This window comes from Strongylocentrotus purpuratus, unplaced genomic scaffold (assembly GCF_000002235.5).
Source record: "Strongylocentrotus purpuratus isolate Spur 01 unplaced genomic scaffold, Spur_5.0 spur5_scaffold_21, whole genome shotgun sequence".
NCBI classification, from domain to species: Eukaryota; Metazoa; Echinodermata; class Echinoidea; order Camarodonta; family Strongylocentrotidae; genus Strongylocentrotus; species Strongylocentrotus purpuratus.
The window spans coordinates 4,061,037-4,082,215 of record NW_022145607.1 but is presented as its reverse complement, the minus strand read 5'-3'; the positions used below and the strand labels follow the sequence as shown (position 1 = coordinate 4,082,215).

General features: G+C 37.7%; 1 protein-coding gene across 3 annotated transcripts in view; it reads left to right on the top strand.

Annotated features, from left to right (window-relative positions):
- LOC100891155 (centrosomal protein of 162 kDa) overlaps window positions 1–15,959 on the top strand; it is a 58,460-nt gene extending 42,501 nt beyond the window's left edge. For 2 of the 3 annotated variants that reach the window (XM_030994590.1, XM_030994592.1), the window contains 16 exons: window positions 2,203–2,333; window positions 2,681–2,938; window positions 3,312–3,458; window positions 4,197–4,309; window positions 5,078–5,225; window positions 5,575–5,724; window positions 6,434–6,595; window positions 7,222–7,305; window positions 7,714–7,962; window positions 8,350–8,651; window positions 9,898–10,001; window positions 11,387–11,532; window positions 12,025–12,249; window positions 13,211–13,360; window positions 13,808–13,860; window positions 15,113–15,959. In XM_030994590.1, the coding sequence (XP_030850450.1) occupies window positions 2,203–2,333; window positions 2,681–2,938; window positions 3,312–3,458; window positions 4,197–4,309; window positions 5,078–5,225; window positions 5,575–5,724; window positions 6,434–6,595; window positions 7,222–7,305; window positions 7,714–7,962; window positions 8,350–8,651; window positions 9,898–10,001; window positions 11,387–11,532; window positions 12,025–12,249; window positions 13,211–13,360; window positions 13,808–13,860; window positions 15,113–15,356 (2,666 nt within the window). In that variant the 3' untranslated portion in view covers window positions 15,357–15,959. Of the gene's footprint in view, window positions 1–2,202; window positions 2,334–2,680; window positions 2,939–3,311; window positions 3,459–4,196; window positions 4,310–5,077; window positions 5,226–5,574; window positions 5,725–6,433; window positions 6,596–7,221; window positions 7,306–7,713; window positions 7,963–8,349; window positions 8,652–9,897; window positions 10,002–11,386; window positions 11,533–12,024; window positions 12,250–13,210; window positions 13,361–13,807; window positions 13,916–15,112 lie in introns of all 3 variants that reach the window. The other variant, XM_030994591.1, reaches the window with a different exon arrangement.
- Window positions 15,960–21,179: the final 5,220 nt, after the last annotated feature.

Here is a 21,179-nt window from a genome sequence, read left to right as displayed (position 1 = left end):
ATGTTTTATAATCTCGATATAGTTCCCGGACTCTTTTTTTCTATTTATTCCACTTTTAAAAAGAGCTATGGAATTATTATGATTAAAAACGCCTTTTGGACGGGCAATTTTCGAAGGCAAATCTCGGGCGTGAAATCCTGCCACGGCATTATGATTTTTTCCTGAGGGCACTTAACAAAGAATACATTTTTAGCGTCCCCGCCGGCTTCCTTTTTGGGGCCGCCTCCTATTTCTTATCTTTGTGGAAATTAGTTTTAATTTTTTTTTTTATTTAATTTTTTTTATTTAAAAAAAAAAAACCATGAAAAACACTGCTAAAATGGATCTATTACTGATTTTTTTTTAAATAAAAAAAAATGTCGGCGGCCATATTGAAAAATAGCCCGACTGTCAGGGAAAATGTACCGAGCGGCCATTTTGAGCGGCCATTTTGAAAAAAAAAAAAAAAAAAGAGGACCTCCCCCTTCCTATTTTTCGAAAGAACAGGACGCTAATAAAATATTTTTTTACTTTTTATTTATTTTCTTTTGTATTCGCTCCGTAGAACTCTACTTTATCAAACAGCGAGGTGAAATGAAAAGAGCGTCATCTTGAGTAGATCGTTTGTTTGATGTTATTCTTCTTATCCCTAATGAGCAAACCTTCAATGTAATAGAACCAAGTCATGGGAGGAGAAAAAAAAAGATTTGACTGACAAAACATAAATTCTTCCAAGCTCAGGCTGTGGCGATGTGCAACGCGTAGCGTGAATATGAATGACGGGAGAGAAAGATAATTCCTTTGTCCATTATTAACGACGCTAGAATCATATCGCGATGTGGGAATTATACAAATATGTTGTTAATCATTCAAATTACAAACATACACAAGCGACCCAAACAGTAATCAATTTCCCGACTATAACCGCATACATGTAGTCATTCACATCATTCGTCTTTAAAATTTTTTTGTTGGGGACAATTAAGCTCGTAATTAAACAACCATTAATCGTACATAGTCATCTTTATTTCACATTTCATACAGTCGTCATAAAAATTAAAAGGAGGCGTATTAAACCCAACAAAAATAAATCATAATTTATTCTGATCAAGATGAACGAGTGTGTTGATTGCCCCCCAAACAAAGACGATCCCACCAGACAAGTTCATGCTGTGCTGTAGTAATGTACATCGCAAAGCTTCGCCAAAATGATTGGAAAGATAATACCCGCCCGTTACGACGCAAAACGGCGCGAGAAGAATACATCATTTTTTTTTTTTTACAAACAATGGAATGTTTATCTGAACGAAACCGGAGGAGGGGAAGACAGGCTTTGGCCGACAAATACTTCCTGTATATCAAGTTTAAGCTGTACCGCGCATCACGAGCGAGAACAATGACGGGAGAGATAATCTTCCATCGCCTGATGGGGCGCAAAAGGGCGCAAGAAGAATAGAGCGGGTTTATACCAACAATAGACGGTTTCTTTTCATATGCAAGAATCAGGTGAGGGTGACTATTGCGCCCCTTCGCGCCCCTTTGCGCCTCAATGCGTCTCTTGGGACGCGACTGTTCTATTCATTGCGCCCCGACGCGTCCGGGCACAGTCGCAACTTTGGAAGGCTCCCCTTACCAACGAAGTCTCTAAGTGCTATAACAAACAAAATAGACTGATAAAAAGTAACTTATTAAACAAAACAAAAAAGTGCAAATAAACCTACAAATTACAATACATATGAAATACACATCAATGTGAACAGTAAATTAATCATCAAAAGCAATATTGAATAAATGTGTCTTAAGAAATGGAAATGGCAGAGAAGGTCGAGGAGTGCTAGTGAGAAATATTGATCATAAGTATTTTTTCAAATTTTGTTTCATATGACAGGATATCCCATATGAACCATGTCATGTGTTTTTTATATCAAAGGTACATCAAGTCTTGTGCATGTATTCAGCACACGATTTACATGTTATGCTTTCATTTTTATTATCATTATTCAAACTAACATTTAATCACTTACACTAATTGCAATGTATTTAATCCAAAAAAAATGTTGTCACAATCGATAAGGTCAAAAGAATAATAACTAAACATGAAATGTATTAATGGATGAGAATTACACACATATCTGTATACATGTACCTGTTTTCTTATAAAAAAAACTGGATACAAATTTGATTGTACATGTATGTGTAATTCCAAATACATTCTTTATTTAGGTTCTGAGATCCCTACATTGAATGGAAGAGAGGATAAATCTCAAGGACATCTTCTAGCTTCTGTGGAATCTTTTGCCTCTTATCTTCATGATCAGTTTGCTGATGGGAGGAGAACCACTCCACCTCTAAAGGTTAGTGAAAAGCTGTACTACCCTGGACACAAGCAGTTTCAATTTTTCAAGCTCATTTTGATCAGTCCGTAGCACCTCAGTATATAAAGGGAGAAGTCATATATGTTTAATTTGAATTTTTTTGTCAAAGATATTCATTCACCCTGATCGCTTCCAAATGCATTATTAGCAAAGTTCCTAAGTCATATGATTGTGTGCAAGTATATTTTATAATACCACAGGGTTTAAATCTTGATAGTTCTAACATACATTCTCTGGGAAAGAATCTCTGAGGGAAAGAATTTCTCTTCGTGGAGGACCCTGTAATATTTAGAGAAGAGTTATGATGTTCTCATCTCTTTTTACAGCAATCAACGGATGAACCAATTCTCTCTGCCAGCATGAGAGAAGCCAAATTCCACACTCTTTCTCGTGAGAGGGCGCTAGTCGCTGAGGTGAACGAGTGGCAGCAGCAGTGGCAGGAGGAGCGACTTCTCAACGCCAAGATGAAGGCTGAGATAGGAGACCTACAGAAGGAGTACGAACGCAAGGAGACGGAACTGAGACTTGAACATGAAAAGGAGATGTTCAAACTGAAACAGGAGAATTTTGTGCTTGTTGCCAAAGTAAGAATTCACGATTGAAACCTGTGGCTGATATTAGAATCATATACTGTACATTATGTATTTTTATTTTTTATTCACTTTCTTATCAAAGAAATCTCTATTCAACCTCCTCCCTAATTCCATTAGTTTCCTATGCTGCCTTACTCATACATTATATGGTAACCTAACTTTGAAGAAAAAAAGTATATTTACATAGATGGCAAAGGGGGGTGAAAAAACTCTGTGATGGCTTTTGGTTTTATTTTCTGACGGTACAATGGAAGTTTATTCTGGTTTATAGTAAACAGCTGAAATAGGTATAATTTGATAAATTACACACCAGTGGCATCTAGATAAGAATGATAAACCTGTTCATCTGTGTTCTTCCTTGTAGCTGAATAGCCAGGATGACCAGGACAAGGTTCGTAGGAGAGAGCTGGTTTCAGGAAAGACACCAGAAGGAGTGAGTCAAGAAGAACAACTCAAATTGATGCAGAGAGAGATCATCCAACAAGAAACACTGCTCCAAGGATACCAACAGGTAATATCAAGGGTGTCATCCCTCTCTCATCGGTAGCTTTGATAGGCATTGTGTTATGGTTGCTCCTCCGTGGCGTGATCATAGTATTTATTGGAATATGTTATTACTGTTGAAGCTTTTCTCTCATCATAACTTTTCATTGTGTCTCATTGGCTGTCTTAATTGCTAGTGTCTAAGATGGTTTGATACCCTAAATTGAGGTATGTCTTGAAGTTTACAGACTCTTTAAATTGAAAATGTAGCATCCTGTTTTGTTAATAATAATTAATGCACAATACCAGTAAATAAGTCAAAGAGACATGATTCTTTAATCTGTAGACGCTCAATATTTGGAAGGTTTCTTTGTAGATTATGTATGGAAATGTAACTGCTACAGTCAAACCTACTTTAACAACAACCTGTATAGAAAGACCACCTGCCTACAAAGACCACATTTTTTGTTTCCCTTGAAAGTAGTTTCAAATTGAAACCTATACCAAAGGACCCGGTACATAAAAACGACCTGCTTTAATATAAAGACCACTTTTTGACTCCCTTGTGCAGTCTTCATATTCAGGTTTCACTGTATTATATCAAACAACCCATAAAAGAGGAATTATTCTTTGTTTTCTATGTTTGAGCAATAAATGGTGCACAGTTTAATACAAATAATGCAATACACTGTATCAACAATAAGAAATTGTGAATAACTGGCTGCAATCTAGAGCACTATCATGATATCCGTGGTTTTGTTTTCAGGAGAATGAACGTCTGTTTGGTGAGGTCAAGACGTTTCAGGCAGGCAACAAAGAGAACGAGGCAAGGATGTTCAAAGAGAACCAGAGACTACAAACAGAAGTTGGCAACTTGAGGTATGGAAGAACTTGTTGTTGCTTCAGTCACCTGTTTATAAAGACCTCTTGTTTTACCCTAATTGCTTCCCATGATCAACGTTTCTTGCTAACACTTTATATCTCTAGTTATTAGCCATGTGGCTGTACAGATTGATTATAATTTTGCTGTAAATGGTTATTACCCAGTCTAACCTGTTATAATGACCACCTGTATAAAAACACCTAAGGTCTATAAAGGTTGCTTATTTTGTATCCCCTGATCATCAATGGCTCTCCTTGAAACCTTAATGAAATGACCCTGGCTATAGAGACAACCCACATGTTAAGACTGCCGTTAGCATCTGCCTCAATAGGTCTGTACATACAGGTTTGACTCTATAGAATGACTGAACTTTCACAGATTACAAGAATGAAGCGCATGCTTCAAGTTGAAGCAAAGTAATTTGGATAGTGCTGTGGAAAGGAGGTGTCTATGCTGCGATGTAGAGGTGTTGTGATCAAGAGGTTGCATACTTGACTGGAGATGTGAAGGTCTTGAATGTGTCCAATCCCCAGCACATCATACCAAGGCATTACCGGGGTAATAATATATCTGTATAGCGCTTAGAGACATCATCGATGTATTTAGCGCCATACAAAAGCGGAATATAATTATAATTATCATTAAATTATTGCACTAAGCACTGATGTACTACAGTAGTATTGTTGTTGCTGTTGTTTTTTATGTTATTATTGTTGTTATTGTCGTGATTGTAGATGATTACTCTTGCTTTTATTTATTTATAGGGAGCTGATGGAGATGAAGGATAGAGCCCTGAGGAACAAAGGTATCATCACAGGTGATAGAATACAACAGGAGATAGCAGCAGGGAATACAGCTGTGTTAGGAGCGGGCAAGATAGCAGAATTACAGGCAGACGTCAAAGAACATGAGGTAAAAAATGAAGCTAAGCTAAGCGGTCACCGTGGCCCTAAGGATGTTGGCTCCACAAACATATTCAAACCATTTTTTCCTATCTTGAGCGATTCTTGTGAGAGAGAAGACCAGACAGCAAGAGAGATTCACCAAGAAGCTTGATTTAAAACCATACCTGTATTAGTATTATTCTCTTTATGATCAGGTCTCTGAAGCGTCTCTAAGAGCAGAAACAAGACGACTGACCCAAGAGAAGAAGGAACTAGATGATCACATTGAACAGCTTGTGAGAGAGAGAGAAGACCAGATAACAAGATTAAAAACCTTTATTTATCTATAATACTATAATTAATCTCTTTATGATCAGGTTTCTGAAGCATCTCTAAGAGCAGAATCAAGACGGCTGACCCAAGAAAAGAAGGAACTAGAGAATCACATTGAACAGCTTGTGAGAGAGAAGACCAGACAGCAAGAGAGACTCAGTACCATGAGAGATGGCAAACATATTGAGTTCAAGGTGAGATGCAGTCAGGGTTTCCTTTCAAAAGGGACAAGTCTTGTATATTTAAATACATTAAAAAAAATCCTCTAAAATCTACACAAGATATTAAACTAGTAGGATAAGGGAGAGCATACAGGGAAATGAACTTCACACCAAGACTTGCACTCAAGTCAAGTTTGAGAACATGTGTTCAAGTTGGTTTAGCCTATATTTAGAGCCTGTTTGAATTGCCCTAGTTCTTTCCAGAGGTAATACATGTATGTAGGCTGATGTTTTGAAGCTATTCAACTCGCATTGAACCCCAAAACATACAGAGCAATGTAAAAACATTTAAAATGCTTAGCCAGGACCGATAATTATTGTACAAATAATACACATCAGTGAGGGCATTAGTAAGAATTACCCACACGAGGTACCTTTGGAACAGTCTAACCTGCCTGTTTTGAAGGTACCAAGTGTGGGTAGTTTTACTAATGCACGAACAAAATGATGTGTATTATTTGTTTTTTAAGATTGTTTTATTTGTTTTATAAAATTATGTTTACTAATATGATTTTGATAATGACCGTTCATTAACATTGGATAATGACCGGTCATTACCCAAATTACGCCCGATTACGTGTTAGGCAAAATAAACGCATGGTCACGTGTACGCTTTCAACCAATCATTTGATTAGGATCCATGTCATCATCTTATAACAACTAAAAACCATATAATTTTCAGGACCTCCAGATGAAGTATGAGCGTGAGATGGAGTCCCTCCAGAAGAAGGTGCGATGGTATACAGAGAACCAAGAGCTCTTGGACAGGGATGCGGCAGCTCTTAAGATGAAAGATGATGAAATAGCAGAGCTCAAAGAACAACTCAAGAATGGTCCTAATAAGGTAGATCCAAATAGGCTTTGTTTGTGTGTAATCAATATACAGTCCCACTATTGTAGCACTTGCTTTGTTGGTATGAATTTCAAAGACTTATTTGAATATGAAAGTATAACAACAACAAGATTTACAGTAGGCTTATGGTTGCACCATTTGAGACAGGGGGGGGGGGGTGATTGGGGAGTCCTGAAAATGAATGTGAGTAATCTTTTTTTCTTGAGAATGTGTGTGTAGTCCTGAATAGGACTGGTGGTGATCATTCTTGAGCTTATGGTTCTAAAGACAACTATAGCGCCGGTTGGAGAGAATGGGTAATAGGAGTGGCTTGTCGTTTCGAACAGGTTGACTATCCGTTGTCAAGATTAATGAATGTTTCATCAATTATAGTGATTATGACAATATGATGGCAGTGTTGATAGTGATGGTGGTGATAGTATTGGTGATAATGCTGCTGATTCTAATACTGCTGGTAATGATGATGATGATGATCAATACATTTTAATAAACAATATATATTCTGTGATATCCTTTGTATTCTTACAGTTACCTTGAAATGTTATACTTGGACTAAATTTGAGGTTTTGCGTGTTTCTCACAATATAACGATTTAATTGTGCGTCTTCATATCTCAGCTAAACAGCAAGAGCATGGAGGCCAAGAGAAGAGCAAGAGAAAGAGCAGCTGATGCTAAGAAGATACAGGATCTAGAGAGACAGGTATGTCAGGACATGTTTGCTGATTACAGTCAGTTCTTTTAGCTGATTTTATCAGGGTGTATATGTAGGATTCAATGAAAGGAACATCCGATGTCATTTACTATGAATATCATTTTCATTGAAAGATTTAGCCATCTTCAAATTCTATATCTTTATCAACAAAATATGATAAGAGCTCAGAGTAAAGAGAAAACTTAGATAAGTTATGATTGTTGATAAAGTGGATAATGTTGTCTTTGTTGATATAAAAATACCAACATAGTGGGTATGAATCAGTGGTAGTAAAATTGAGCCCACCCTTGCTGATTTCTCATATTACTTTTGACTCTTGAATGGATGTTGGGACTGCAACTTCTTATACCTGCATAAGACATAATTTAAGCTAGGAAATATTTGATTCATGTCTAGGTCCGAGAAATGAACGACGTCATCAGAAGACGTCACCCCAACTCTCTGCCTGCCCTCATCTACGCTGCTGCCTCCACCTCGTCTCCACTCCCAGCTGATGTCAAAGGTCAGAGGTCAGCAGAAGGTCAGCCAAGGTCAATCACCTTTCTGGAGGATAAGGTCAAGAGGTTGGATAGGGAACTGGAAGGGAAGGAGGAGGAAAGTAAAAGAGGGCTCCGAGTGGTTGAGCAGAAGTACAATGCTATGAAGGTAAATTGACCATATGATTTAATTGCATCTGATGCATAATAACTTTGAAAACTTATGTGTACATAAGCACTGTATGTTGTGCAATCATGTAGCAAAGCTTTTTATTTGAAGTGCCTAAGTAATTGTCCTTATAACAATTTCCAAGTTGATTTTCACAGTAACATAACATTCAAATGGACTAATAAAACATTGATGTCATTGTAAGTCTGCAGATTAACAAGCATTGTTGGAAAAACCCTTGACTATAATACAATTCTCACCCTGGAGAGTAACCTCTGTGGGCTACACTGTACATGTTATTTGGGCTTGTATGTGTAGATGAAGTGTCTGTATCACAACAAGAAGTTCCAATATCTTTTCATCCCTCTCAACATTTTCATGAATCAGGTGAGATATGAAGACAGAATCAACTCTCTAGAATCACAAGTAGAGCAGTATGAGACTGGTAGACAACCCCAGTCACGTCCCCACACCAGTGTAACAGCACTGCAGAAGGAGCTGGATGGTGTCAGAGAAAGGAACAGGAACCAGCTCCAGGAAGTGGAGAAAGAGAACAAGGATCTGAGGAGGAGACTGGCTAAGGCTATATCATCAGCTATGAGTGGAGGAGATGGAGGTGGAAACGATGGACAGATAGGCAGAGGATTGAGTGAGAAGGAACTCCAAGGAAAGCTCTCACATTTGGCTTTGTAAGTTTGCATTTTCAATAGATTTCAAATATTGCCTATTTGTTAGAACTGTGGGATACAACCAAATTTGGATAATATCACTGTCTTGGGAAGAACTCTACCCCCCCCCCCCCCCCCCATGTTTACAAAAATATCTTGGTGAAAATAATTGCCCAAATCCATGTACATTGGATCTTTACAAATGTATGTAAACAAATGAATATATTAGTGTGTATTTTTACCTAATTTCAGTGCAGTATGTATACTCCATAGCTTACCCCTGTGTATAAGACTACTCTATCAGCCCTGTTGCACTTGAACCTTCATTACTTGAAAACATCACTCAAGCAAACTGAATTGTCTATTAATACATTGCATCTTTGTTTATGTGGAACCGGTGTTGCTGAGAAAATTCAAGGTTTTTGTCTCGCCTGCGTAGCAAAAAAGCTAGACATAGGCGCCGCTTTTCCAGTGACGGCGACGGCGGCAACGGCGGCGACGGCGTCAACGTCAAAAACTTAACCTAAGGTTAAGTTTTTGAATTTTTGATATAATTTTGAAAGTATAAGTTCTTAGTCAATGGAACTTGGACTATAGGGTTATCAAGTATCCCCAATCATGTGAGTAGAATTTCAGGTCACAAAGTCAAGGTCAAAGGTCATTTTAGGTCAACAAACTTTGACTTTGTTGTGGCATCAACATCAAGATTTTGAATTTTTTAGCATATTTTCAAAATTGATTGTTCAATTTCCATGAAACTTGTACCCAAGGGTTATCAAGTATCACAAATCATATGAGACAAATTCCAGGTCACAAGGTCAAAGGTCAGTAGACTTGGATTATGTTTTCACAACTTAATATGAGAATTAATAATTTTTTTTATTAATTTGTTCATATTTCATTCAAGTTATCGATAGTGGTACATTTACATGTGATAGTAAATAATTCTTCTGATGATTCTTAGTCAATATTCACTTCAAAATGTGATTATATTTAGAGGATTTCATTTTTGGGGCCTGCTAATGGGCCACCATGCCCATAAATAATGTCCCAACCTCAATTTTTCATCATATCGAATTACGTAATGCAGGCGAGACCGCCGAGAGCGTTTCCCTTGTTTCATTTCTCTTTCACACACTCAGCATTTATATTTAGTCGAAACCTTCAAACTTGCTCATAAAGTATAAGGATATATATATTTTTGCAGTACAACTGCTAATTGGTTTGTTATGTTGCTAAATCCTTTTAATTCTATCATTCCATGCAGAGAGCTTGGTGCTAAGGACAAGGAGCTGGAGCTACTGAAGGCTACTGTTGATAGGTTGATGGAAGAGAGATTCCATGCAATGAATGCAGCAGAGAGTAATAAAGGTACATCAAAATGCTGGACTGCTATTCATTTCAGGGCCCCATTTCACAAAACTTGTCATCAGTGACAAATGACAGTTGTTGTTAAAAGCTAGTGAAATCCTTGCTTCTGATTGGTTATCAGCAGATTTGTCACTGATTTTTGTCATTTGTCATTGAAAAAAGGGTTTGTGAAACAGAACTTTCTGGCAGAAGTATTCTAGTCAGTATTTTAGTCAGTTTGGGAATAAGATAAAATGAACTTTGGTATTCAGGTTCAGGTGCGTCTATCAGCTAATTACTTGTACTTAAGTTCAAGAAAGCTAGCGAGTGTACATAAGCACTAGCAGGGGGTGCATCATAAATAGATACAGTTGAGCTGTGCAAATGAGAGTGACAAGTAGAAATAATTCTGTTACTGCAGAAAATGATCATCATAATATACAAATAATAAATGGTTATGAGTTCAATAGTGCGAATATTTTCATGAGTTGAAAGATTAACATTCTATTCAACGAGACGTCAGCCGAGTTGAATAGAATTAACGTTAATCTTTCAACGAATAAAAATATTTACACTATTGAACGAATGAAAAACATTCAACATCAAAGAAGATCTAATAGAACGTTAATCAACAAATTATGCTTTACTCCTTATATTTATTGAAGTTGGAGTCAAGCCTTCTCGATTACATACATTCAGATTGCCTTTGCGTCAGATACACGCAGGGATACGCGCACGGCAGAGAGGTACGCAGTCTGCATATAACCAAAAATGCACTCTGCATATAACCAAAAATGCACGCCCGTGCAATATAACATCTATTGAATATCATGCGACCTACAATCCTCCAATCAAATGACAAGGATCCACGTAGGTGTTGTATAATGTAAAAATATGGCACCTGTAGAGATATTGGACGCCTATACAACAATGGCTATTGAATCCTACTCAAATTTTCCGCTTCTGCTTTCGTTTTTTTTTTTAATATAGCGCTTAAAGGCACACTGTCCTACTTGTAGCTACTTGCTCCCTCTATATAGAAAACTTCCCAAATCGGTGCCTGTTGGTCCCCTATGATCCTCTTTTTCTTATGTTAAATGAGAGCTGAGTTAATGAGATAGCCACCTGTCACATTGACCTCGATGGCTCACTGGGTGGCCAATCCTTTCTGGCTGAAGTATTAAAGCCTCCCTTTAATACATCTACAATGTCTCTACGATGTCTCTAAGCACTTTACAGATATACTGTTACCCCGGTCATTGGATTCAATACTTGCCCGCACACACTGTGTACTCAATCTTTGAATTATAGTTCTATTAGTTTCTAAGGAGCACATATGTATATGTTTTTGTGTCATTTCCTTCATGTTGAACTAACTTTTTACAAAATGTACTTCCTGGATTTAGGTAAGACCAAGAAGTTGAAGAGACAAGGGAGTAAATCAGAGTTGGGAGAGGAGCAGGGTGTAGAGACCAAGCCTTATGTACCAGGGAACTTCACAGGATCTCATATCTCAGATGTTCTAATGGAAAATGAGAGACTTAAACATCAGGTAGGGTTATTATTTGACCTGCAAAAACAGAAATGTAATTAGAATGCTGTTTATTTTTATATTTGATACTTCATATTATTCCTTCTGAAATTTTATCATGGATAATTAGATGCTAAAACAAAGGGTCAGGTTTTATGCTCTTTTAGCTAAAAGAACTACATGTAGTAACACGATCAGAACACTAATTATTTAAGGGGTAAGTGAAAATAGTGCTTCAGGTAACCCTCCCTTTCAAGAAAAATGTGTTCCTTGTACAAGCTTCTGACAAACATATAGTTCAGTTTTAAAAATTGTTTTTCTGCTCTTTTTTAATGTACAATGCATATTGATTTGGTACTCTTGGAGTGCACTTTCTTAAAGGGGAATAATTAATCCTTGGATATAAAACTATAGAGATTCTGACTTAATATGATTCATTGGCCTAAGTTTGGGCTAGCTCCATGAAACTAAACTATTCTCTCTACATTGCCTCTTTTTGTATATGTGTTCTAGCTTGATGATGTATCATTAGAGATGGATCAACATAGGTTGCGTCTCCATGCATCGCTGGCCGAGGCAGAGAGCGCCACCAGACAAGCCAGGGAGAAAGCAGCTGAGGAGATGGCCTTGATAAGATCACACCATCAGATGGAGGTTGAGAGGATGAAAGCTGAGAGAGCGATGGTGATGGGAGATTCTAAGATGGCGAGGCTCAATAGTCAGGTTGAGTCACACCAGGTGAGTGGTCTTGATGAATATGAGGGTCCTAGGACACCTACCCCCTGAACATCCATCCCCCGGATAACCACCCCCAGTCAACTACCCCCTAGGACAACTACCCGTTACGACAACCGTCCTCTAGGACAACTATCCTAGGGGGTAGTTGTCCGGTGGGTAGTTGTCCTGGGGGTAGTCATCCTAGAGGGTGGTTGCCCTAGGGGGTAGTTGTCCTAGGGGGTAGTTGACTAGGGGTGGTTATCCGGGGGTGGATGTCCAAAGGGGTAGGTGTCCGGATACGGAATATGAGATATGATAAAACAGGAAACCTTTGGACATTGAGAGAATGAAAGCTGAGAGAGCGATGTGATGGGAGATTCTAAGATGGTGAGGCTCAACAGTCAGGTTGAGACCCATCAGGTGAGTGGTCACAATAAATATGAGATACTATAAATCTGGAGACTTTTGTAACATAAGACTTTCACAGATTGTTACAGACTACCTCTTGCGGCAAGATGTTTTTTTCGAATCCTGATCACATCGATAACGATCTGTTTGGATCCAGAAGAGCCTAAAATCTGTGTTAAAGAATATGAGCTAATGCCCTGTTGGATCCAAAGAGACGAATGATTCGATTGACCTGTGTAAATCTTAAAGCCTGTCTGCACTAGTTTGGCCAGGAGGGATTAGACCTCCCTGTGTGGTCACTGAGAGGTGTTTATCTCATCACATCAGCTCTCAATTAACATAAGAAAAAGGGGACCATGGGGGACCATCGGATACTGCTTAGGAATTGTTTGCTATATAGAGGTCGCAAGTAGCTACAAGTAGTGCAGTCCCGCTTTAACCACTCCCATGTTCACCAACTTGCCGATGTGAAGGAGACATTCCCAATGTTGATTATGATTGGTTGGAACTTGGGTTACTCGATTAGCCCAACACCTGTTTACAGAATGATGCACCTGTTAATGTTCTCCTGCAGGTGATGGTAAGAGAGCTCCAAGACCAGCTGAGTGAAGCTCGTCTGGAGGTAGACCGTCTCCAGGGCTCCAGGGTGAGGGAGCGTGTGATGGAGACACAGGTGGAGCAACTCAGACAGGAGCTCAGAGAGGCCAAGGAGAACCACTCACCGGTAAGTTTGGGTTTAAATGGTATGCATCCATCAGAAAATGAAATGTAATTTGTGTATCATTATAAATGATAAAACCATCCCCCCCCCCCCCCCCAAGAAAAAAAAAAAAAAAAAATATTCAGATGGTTGTGGGTTAAGGAGCACTGGGGGGGGGGGGGAATTATGCTCCAAATTTTGATTTGAATCGTTTGTTTGTTTGTATCCATTTTGTTGTCTGTTCTTATTTCTCTTTCTATTCTCTTGCCTCTCTCTCTACTATGTGTATCTGTATGTCTGCCCTGCACCTATCTCTCTCTCTCTTCTATTTCTCACTTTGTTGAAACCATTTTCCCTTTCTCCCTCTCTTCCTTCTAAATCTCTAATAAAGTTGTCTTTCTATTTGTCCCTGTTTGTTTTCCTGTTAGACCCCTCTCTTTACCTGATTTGTTATGTCATATCATTCTACAGGAGATGAAGCATTTTGAAGCACTGCAAGCCAAGATAGGAGCACTTGAAAGCAGGTATGGTTGCATTACGTTTTGCCTAGATCAGTGATTGTGTTCTGTTGTGATAAAGGTGAGTTCTGGTCATCCAATTGCATTGTGAAAGAAAAGGTGTGGAATGGATCAGAAACAGTTGATCATGTAGCATATAAGTATTGGTGTGCACTGCTAGGTTCTGGAGTCATCAAAATCATAATGAATTTGGCCAAGTCTTGGTAAAGTAACAAGCACTGTACACAGAAATCTATATATGGGACAACACACATGGAGTCTGGGCTAGTAGTACCTTGATTTCCTTGTCTTTCTATGCTCATTACTCAGCCAGTATACATTTTCTTCCAAAATTGTTTGGCACATGTCATTTATTTGTAATCTTGAACATTCAGTGTAAGTTTCATTTGATTCTGTGAGAATTAATTTTGTAGTGATGTCATAATTGTTAATAGCACATCTGTGTATCCCAAAATGACTTGACTTTGTTGTTTCCACTTTTAATATAAATACTAATATACAAACCAAACAATGACGTTTAGAAAATGAATTTAACCCTCACTACTTAAAACATGAAGCGGATAAAGATATCAGATAATCAGATAATCAAGTTTATTCCATTCATCATAAAAAAAATTTAGATACAATAACATACAAAATCACAAGATACATAGTCAAAATAAACAAACATTACATAAGATAATAGTACAAAATAAGGTGATCTGGACAAAAACATAGCAAAAGTGAGTATTTATGTGAATGAGGAGGCAGCTAGAAAGGAAGGAAATGCCTTATTGGTGCTGCCACCTACAAAAAAAAACTGAAAATTTGAAATTAGGATAAAAAGAGAGTAAGAGTACAAGACCAAATTGAAGATTTACAGAATAACTACATTGTACAAGCATATTTACCCAAAAGAATAACAACAAACAAAAACTAACAACAAAAAAGATTTGTTTTTGTTTCTTACATTGACAGCAAACAAAACAACCAAACTAAACAAAACGACAAAACAATCAACAACAACAACAACAACAAAAAGAAACCTGATGAAACATTGCTAATATATCTACTGAGTAATAAAGTTCTTTTACAGATGACACTGTAATACAAGGATAAAAAAAAACTTTCATTCCAAGAAATATCCAAATTTGGTTAAAATCAACACAAAATATTTTTGCAGTATTCAATGATTTCCTGCCTTGAAAATAACTGCAAATCAGCAAAACTTCAAGAAGTGACCGGATAATTGTATCCCTTTTTTTTCTTTTCTTCCCAGACATACCCAACGTGACAAAGACCTGCATCACCTGGTAGAAAGAGCTACTCACAGCGCTACGGCAGAGAAGGACCACGAGATCTTGACTCTCAAAGGGCTCCTGGCATCCAAGAATATGGAGATCCAGAGGTTCCGGGTGGAGCTGGAGGCAATCCTAGAGGTTCTTAGGGAGCTTCAACGACAGGGAGTAGTTCTACCGTTGGACAGCCAGACGGTTCACTCCATTTATGACACGTATAGATGATGTGACTTGACCCAACCAGCTCAAAACCAGAATAAGGCAAAAGAAATCGAAGCTGATCATTCAAAGGCCTATGAGATAACATAACATCATCACATGAACATATCGTGTGTTCAGAGCCAGAAGGACATTAGCTCTGTGAACCGTCTGGCTGTCCAACGATAGAACTACTCCCTGTCGTTGACGCTCCCTATGGACACTCACATACAAATAACATATCATCTATGTGTGTTATAAATCGAGTGAACCATCTGGCTGTCCAACGGTAGAACTACGCCCTGTCGTTGACGCTCCCTTATAGACACTCACATACATATAATATACGGTATCATCTATGTGTGTCATAAATGGAGTGAACCGTCTGGCTGTCCAATGGTAGAACTATTCCCTGTCATACAAATAACATATCATCTATGTGTGTCATAAATCAAGTGAACCGTCTGGCTGTCCAACGGTAGAACTACTCCCTGTCATTGACGCTCCCTATGGACACTCACATACAAATAACATATCATCTATGTGTGTCATAAATCGAGTGAACCGTCTGGCTGTCCAACGGTAGAACTACTCCCTGTCGTTGACGCTCCCTATGGACACTCACATACATATAACATATCATCTATACGTGTCATAAATCGAGTGAACCGTCTGGCTGTCCAACGGTAGAACTACTCCCTGTCATTGACGCTCCCTATGGACACTCACATACAAATAACATATCATCTATGTGTGTCATAAATCGAGTGAACCGTCTGGCTGTCCAACGGTAGAACTACTCCCTGTCATTGACGCTCCCTATGGACACTCACATACAAATAACATATCATCTATGTGTGTCATAAATGGAGTGAACCGTCTGGCTGTCCAACGGTAGAACTACTCCTGTCGTTGACGCTCCCTATGGACACTCACATACAAATAACATATCATCTATGTGTGTCATAAATCGAGTGAACCGTCTGGCTGTCCAACGGTAGAACTACTCCCTGTCATTGACGCTCCCTATGGACACTCACATACAAATAACATATCATCTATGTGTGTCATAAATGGAGTGAACCGTCTGGCTGTCCAACGGTAGAACTACTCCTGTCGTTGACGCTCCCTATGGACACTCACATACAAATAACATATCATCTATGTGTGTCATAAATCGAGTGAACCGTCTGGCTGTCCAACGGTAGAACTACTCCCTGTCATTGACGCTCCCTATGGACACTCACATACATATAACATATCATCTATACGTGTCATAAATCGAGTGAACCGTCTGGCTGTCCAACGGTAGAACTACTCCCTGTCTTTGACGCTCCCTATGGACACTCACATACAAATAACATATCATCTATACGTGTTATAAATCGAGTGAACCGTCTGGCTGTCCAACGGTAGAACTACTCCCTGTCGTTGGTGCTCCCTATGGACACTCACATACAAATAACATATCATCTATACGTGTCATAAATGGAGTGAACCGTCTGGCTGTCCAACAGTAGAACTGCTCCCTGTCGTTGACGCTCACTCACATACGATTAACATATCATAGTCACATATTTTCTTTACAAAAATAGTCTCCACACAACTGAACGAATCCAATCAGATAAAAGTAAGGTATCAATCGTCACAAATTGTCAATATGCAAGAGCTGTCTAATTAAATTAATGATGATGAATATGAGAACATATCACATTACTTTACTTGTGAAAATTGCATATGATGAAATTATGAGGCATTGCTGTATGTAAGTACATCATGTTTTTCTTACAATCCATTGCATGTGGAACTAAGCCTAACACCTTGAACTTAAATCAGATACACATGTCTTCTATTCAACCGCTGCAATCTTACTCTGTAACCAAACCGCTGTCTTGTAAATAGATCTGTTTTTTCTTTTCTTGATTTTTTCAATACTAAGTGCAATTATTGTAAATACAGGTACATTTTAATGATTTATTTATTTGTAAAATTTGAAGTTCAGGATTAACATTGCCTCTTGCATTTGTGTTTGTAAATAAAATCCCTATTTCATGGTTAACATTGCCTAACTGTCTTTCCGTATTCATTATGTCGAGTATGCATTTTCTGGAGTTACATCAAATATTGAGTGTTTGTAAAAGTGAAAACAAATTATGTGGAAGAATAACTAGAACAGAGAGGAAATCATCTTTAACAATATGACTTTTAAAGTCTAAATAGGGTACAAATTTACAAACTGCTAAATTACAAATTTGTTTACAAATTTAGTTTTGTTTCATAGACTGTTCCTATGCTTGTGTACATTTCTCTCCATTTAGTCATTTTACTTTTTATACAAACATTTATGAAGTATTAGGGGGAAATTTAGTGATAATGTACTACTTCTCTATTTACTTTTCAAAATAAGTTCAAGAATGTTTCTTTCACAATTGCCAGCACTCATGATGCTTCCTTTCCATTTACTCTCTCTCTCTCTCTCTCTCTCTCTCTCCCCCCTTCCCTCTCTCTCTCTCTCTCTCTCTCTCTCTCCCATCTCTCTATTTATCTATCTAGGTCTCTATTACATCCCATCTCACTCTTCCAATTTTTTCCCCTTCGTCTTTCTTTCTCATTTCTATCTCTCCACCTCTCTCCCTCTCTTTATATCCCTGTCCCTCCCTCTCACTCTCTTTAACTAAGCACCTATCTATTGATTCTCTACAAACCAAAATAGAGAGAGATTGCTTTCAGATGGTGGGATGGGGGTGGGGGATGACACATTACAGTAAGAAGAAGAAAAAAGAGGCGGAGAGAGAGAGAGAGTAAAAATCTGAAATGAGAGGGAGAGGGAGAAATTATTTAATGTAGAATCTGATATGAAGTGGGACTTTAATAGTGAGTAAGTAAAAGAGAACAAGTGATGGTGGTGGTGGTGGTGGTGGTGATAGAGATGCATAGATTGGTTAGCAGAATAGAGCAATAATTACAGGGAGAGAGAGAGAGAGAGAGAGAGAGAGAAGGGGGGGGGGGGGTAATTGATGAACCTATAATGCAAGACGTCTGTAGAGGATGTATGCTCGTATTGAAATTGAATGGATGGAGACAGGAGCCTGGTGTAAAATTTTGATACATCTTTATAACAACGGTCCATGTAAAAGAACTTGCAAACAACAACAAAAAAGAAACAATCGAAATATCATGCTGCAAACGTACAAGTATAAAACAAACCACATAACATACTGACAGCGCTTAAGCTTCATAAGGTTACATATACATGTATATATACCGGTAAGGTTCTTGAAGGCGTAACGTTCATTTTGATTTGAAAACGAACAGAAGTAAAACTTAGTTAAACTTAAACATCTGAACCAATATTAATTCCTAATAATTCCCTGTTTTACAATCCCAAACAGCTGAATAGTGAGTGGTATGAGATCAGAAATGATTTCAGATCACTTTCCATATATCTGTCTCCTCTCAATCATAGTAAATAATGTGCAATTGTTTGTTATCAATGATTTTCCAATACAGTATGAACATTATCAATTTCTCGCAAATAAATTCAGTGTATTGGATAATACTTTATGTACAAGAAATATGTCACAGTGTACTGCAGATGGACATTTGTTATGAAGTTTAGTATTGAATTGATATCGCTTACGTTCAACGTCACATTCAATAGTCCATATAATGACTGCTATGTCGCCCTGTCATACTTTATACTGCAACGCCGAACTCGTGTATTGGATTATTGCAATATATTGTTCACATTAGTCTTATAAACAGACGAAGTACCTGCTTTTAAAAGCGAATTTCAATTTTAGGTTTTGTTATTCTAATGCACAAAAATTAAATTTTAAGACAACGACAACTGTATTTTTCGATAGGACTAACCACGTTCACTGTAGAGTCAATAGTTTGTGACATAACCACGATGTAAAGGATTAATGTAAATTATGATAAAACAAACTTGAATATAATCAACATAACATTTCATAACGATCGGTATTTGTTTATATAATGAAACACTTCAGTCAGAATTAAAGCAATCGTAGGGCTTCAAATCATAACAAAACACAATCGCAACTAATTTCGAAAAATAGTCCTTCGGGCAATTTAATTGCCCTTGTACGTCTCATTTTGAAATTTACGACCATTACAATGATATATTACGTAATCGGAACATGAATTCTATGGGAAATTCATTAGCGTATCGAAATTGTCCCTCGGTTGATTTCTCGAAAGTAGTTACGATCGTTTTACAAACACACAACAACAAACATATTACCGTCTACTTCGAACCAGAATGGCTTAACTCACAAGAGAGCTAACGACCTTCTGATTCTCTGCGAGCGAGTCATCGTAAGCAAGGTATTAATGCTACCCAGCGTAAGAATATACGCCCATCTCACTGTATATAATGAGATTTATTTGATTTTTTCATGAATAAGAATTTGTACATTTACAACCTTATGATACAAATAGCAATAAGATGAATATAAGTTCTTTGCTGATAATAAAATAGTTTGTACAAGATAATAAGAATAAAAGCTTGCACCGGGCAAGTTGCGTGATTCAAATAAACAATATATAATACAGACCACATCTACTCTGCATAGTCACCTACAACAAATAATCCCTCCCTCAAATGAAGGATTCATTCACGTTTAGTCTTTCTGTTTAAAGCTACCTATCTTTATCATCGTGCATCAGAAAGACAAAAAGACAAAACTGAACTAATGAAAGTCTAATATGATGCATTTCGATCCTGAAAATCCACAGGAAAGAGAACACATCAAGCCATTTAAAATAAATCAAATAAGTTCTTTAAAAAACATCTCGAATTCGCAAACTCAGTAGTCATCCGTCTACATCAGATCATCTATGCACAAGATTAAGAGTAGCACAATGCAATGTTTTAGAGATTATTTAGTAATCACAATGGTTACATTATAACGATGCACAATGAATACTAACTGAGAATATAAATATTCGCTGAACTTCACATAATATGATTATTTTCGTTCCTTCTTTCTTATTACGGCGTACATACGTATCGAGACGATAAATTCTTGCATAAATTACACACATTCCTTTTTTGTACAAGTTGCTTTTTGGTATGGTAGATGTCCATACTATACAATGGAAGACAGGCCTTCTGTACAAGCGGTAACCATGGATACTACACTACATCATTAATTTTATCATAGAACTATGACAATGATCAGTATCAAAAAAATGAATCTCTTGTCCAATTATTGTCGTTTTCGTCATCATCTTGAAGGACGTCCGTTTGGGGGTACCGCCATTGTATTCGAATACATGTTGGTCGTTATGTCGAAATATAGTTTTCTTCTATACACATTTTATTGCTGACATAATAAAAAAAAAATGTATTTTAACAACTTTACTTTTAACAAATTGAAATTGAAATTGACATGAGTGTACAGAAATAAAGTTGTTAGCATGGCAAACTACCTCTCACAATTATTGATGATGCTGATGCATTTAAACATTTCATAATTTTGCTCTTCAGCATAAAGAAACATTTAGAAAAACTTTCGACAAACTTATATCAAAGAATTGGTGGACATTGCATTTAAAATAGGTAGAGGCAGTGGCGGATCCAGGGGGGGGCCCGGGGGGCCCGGGCCCCCCCCCCCTTGAGAAAAAAATCATGTAAAATCACGTGATTTTTACCTTTTTTGGGGGTTGGGCCCCCCCCCCCCCCCCTGGCGCTCAAGGGGGGGGGGGTGCAAATTGAATTTTTTTTTGAGGATCAAAAAAAACGGGGCCCTGTATTTTATGGACAGCGTTTCACGAAACCGTCTCAAGTACAAGTCCGACGACAACCCATAGAAACGCGTGTAT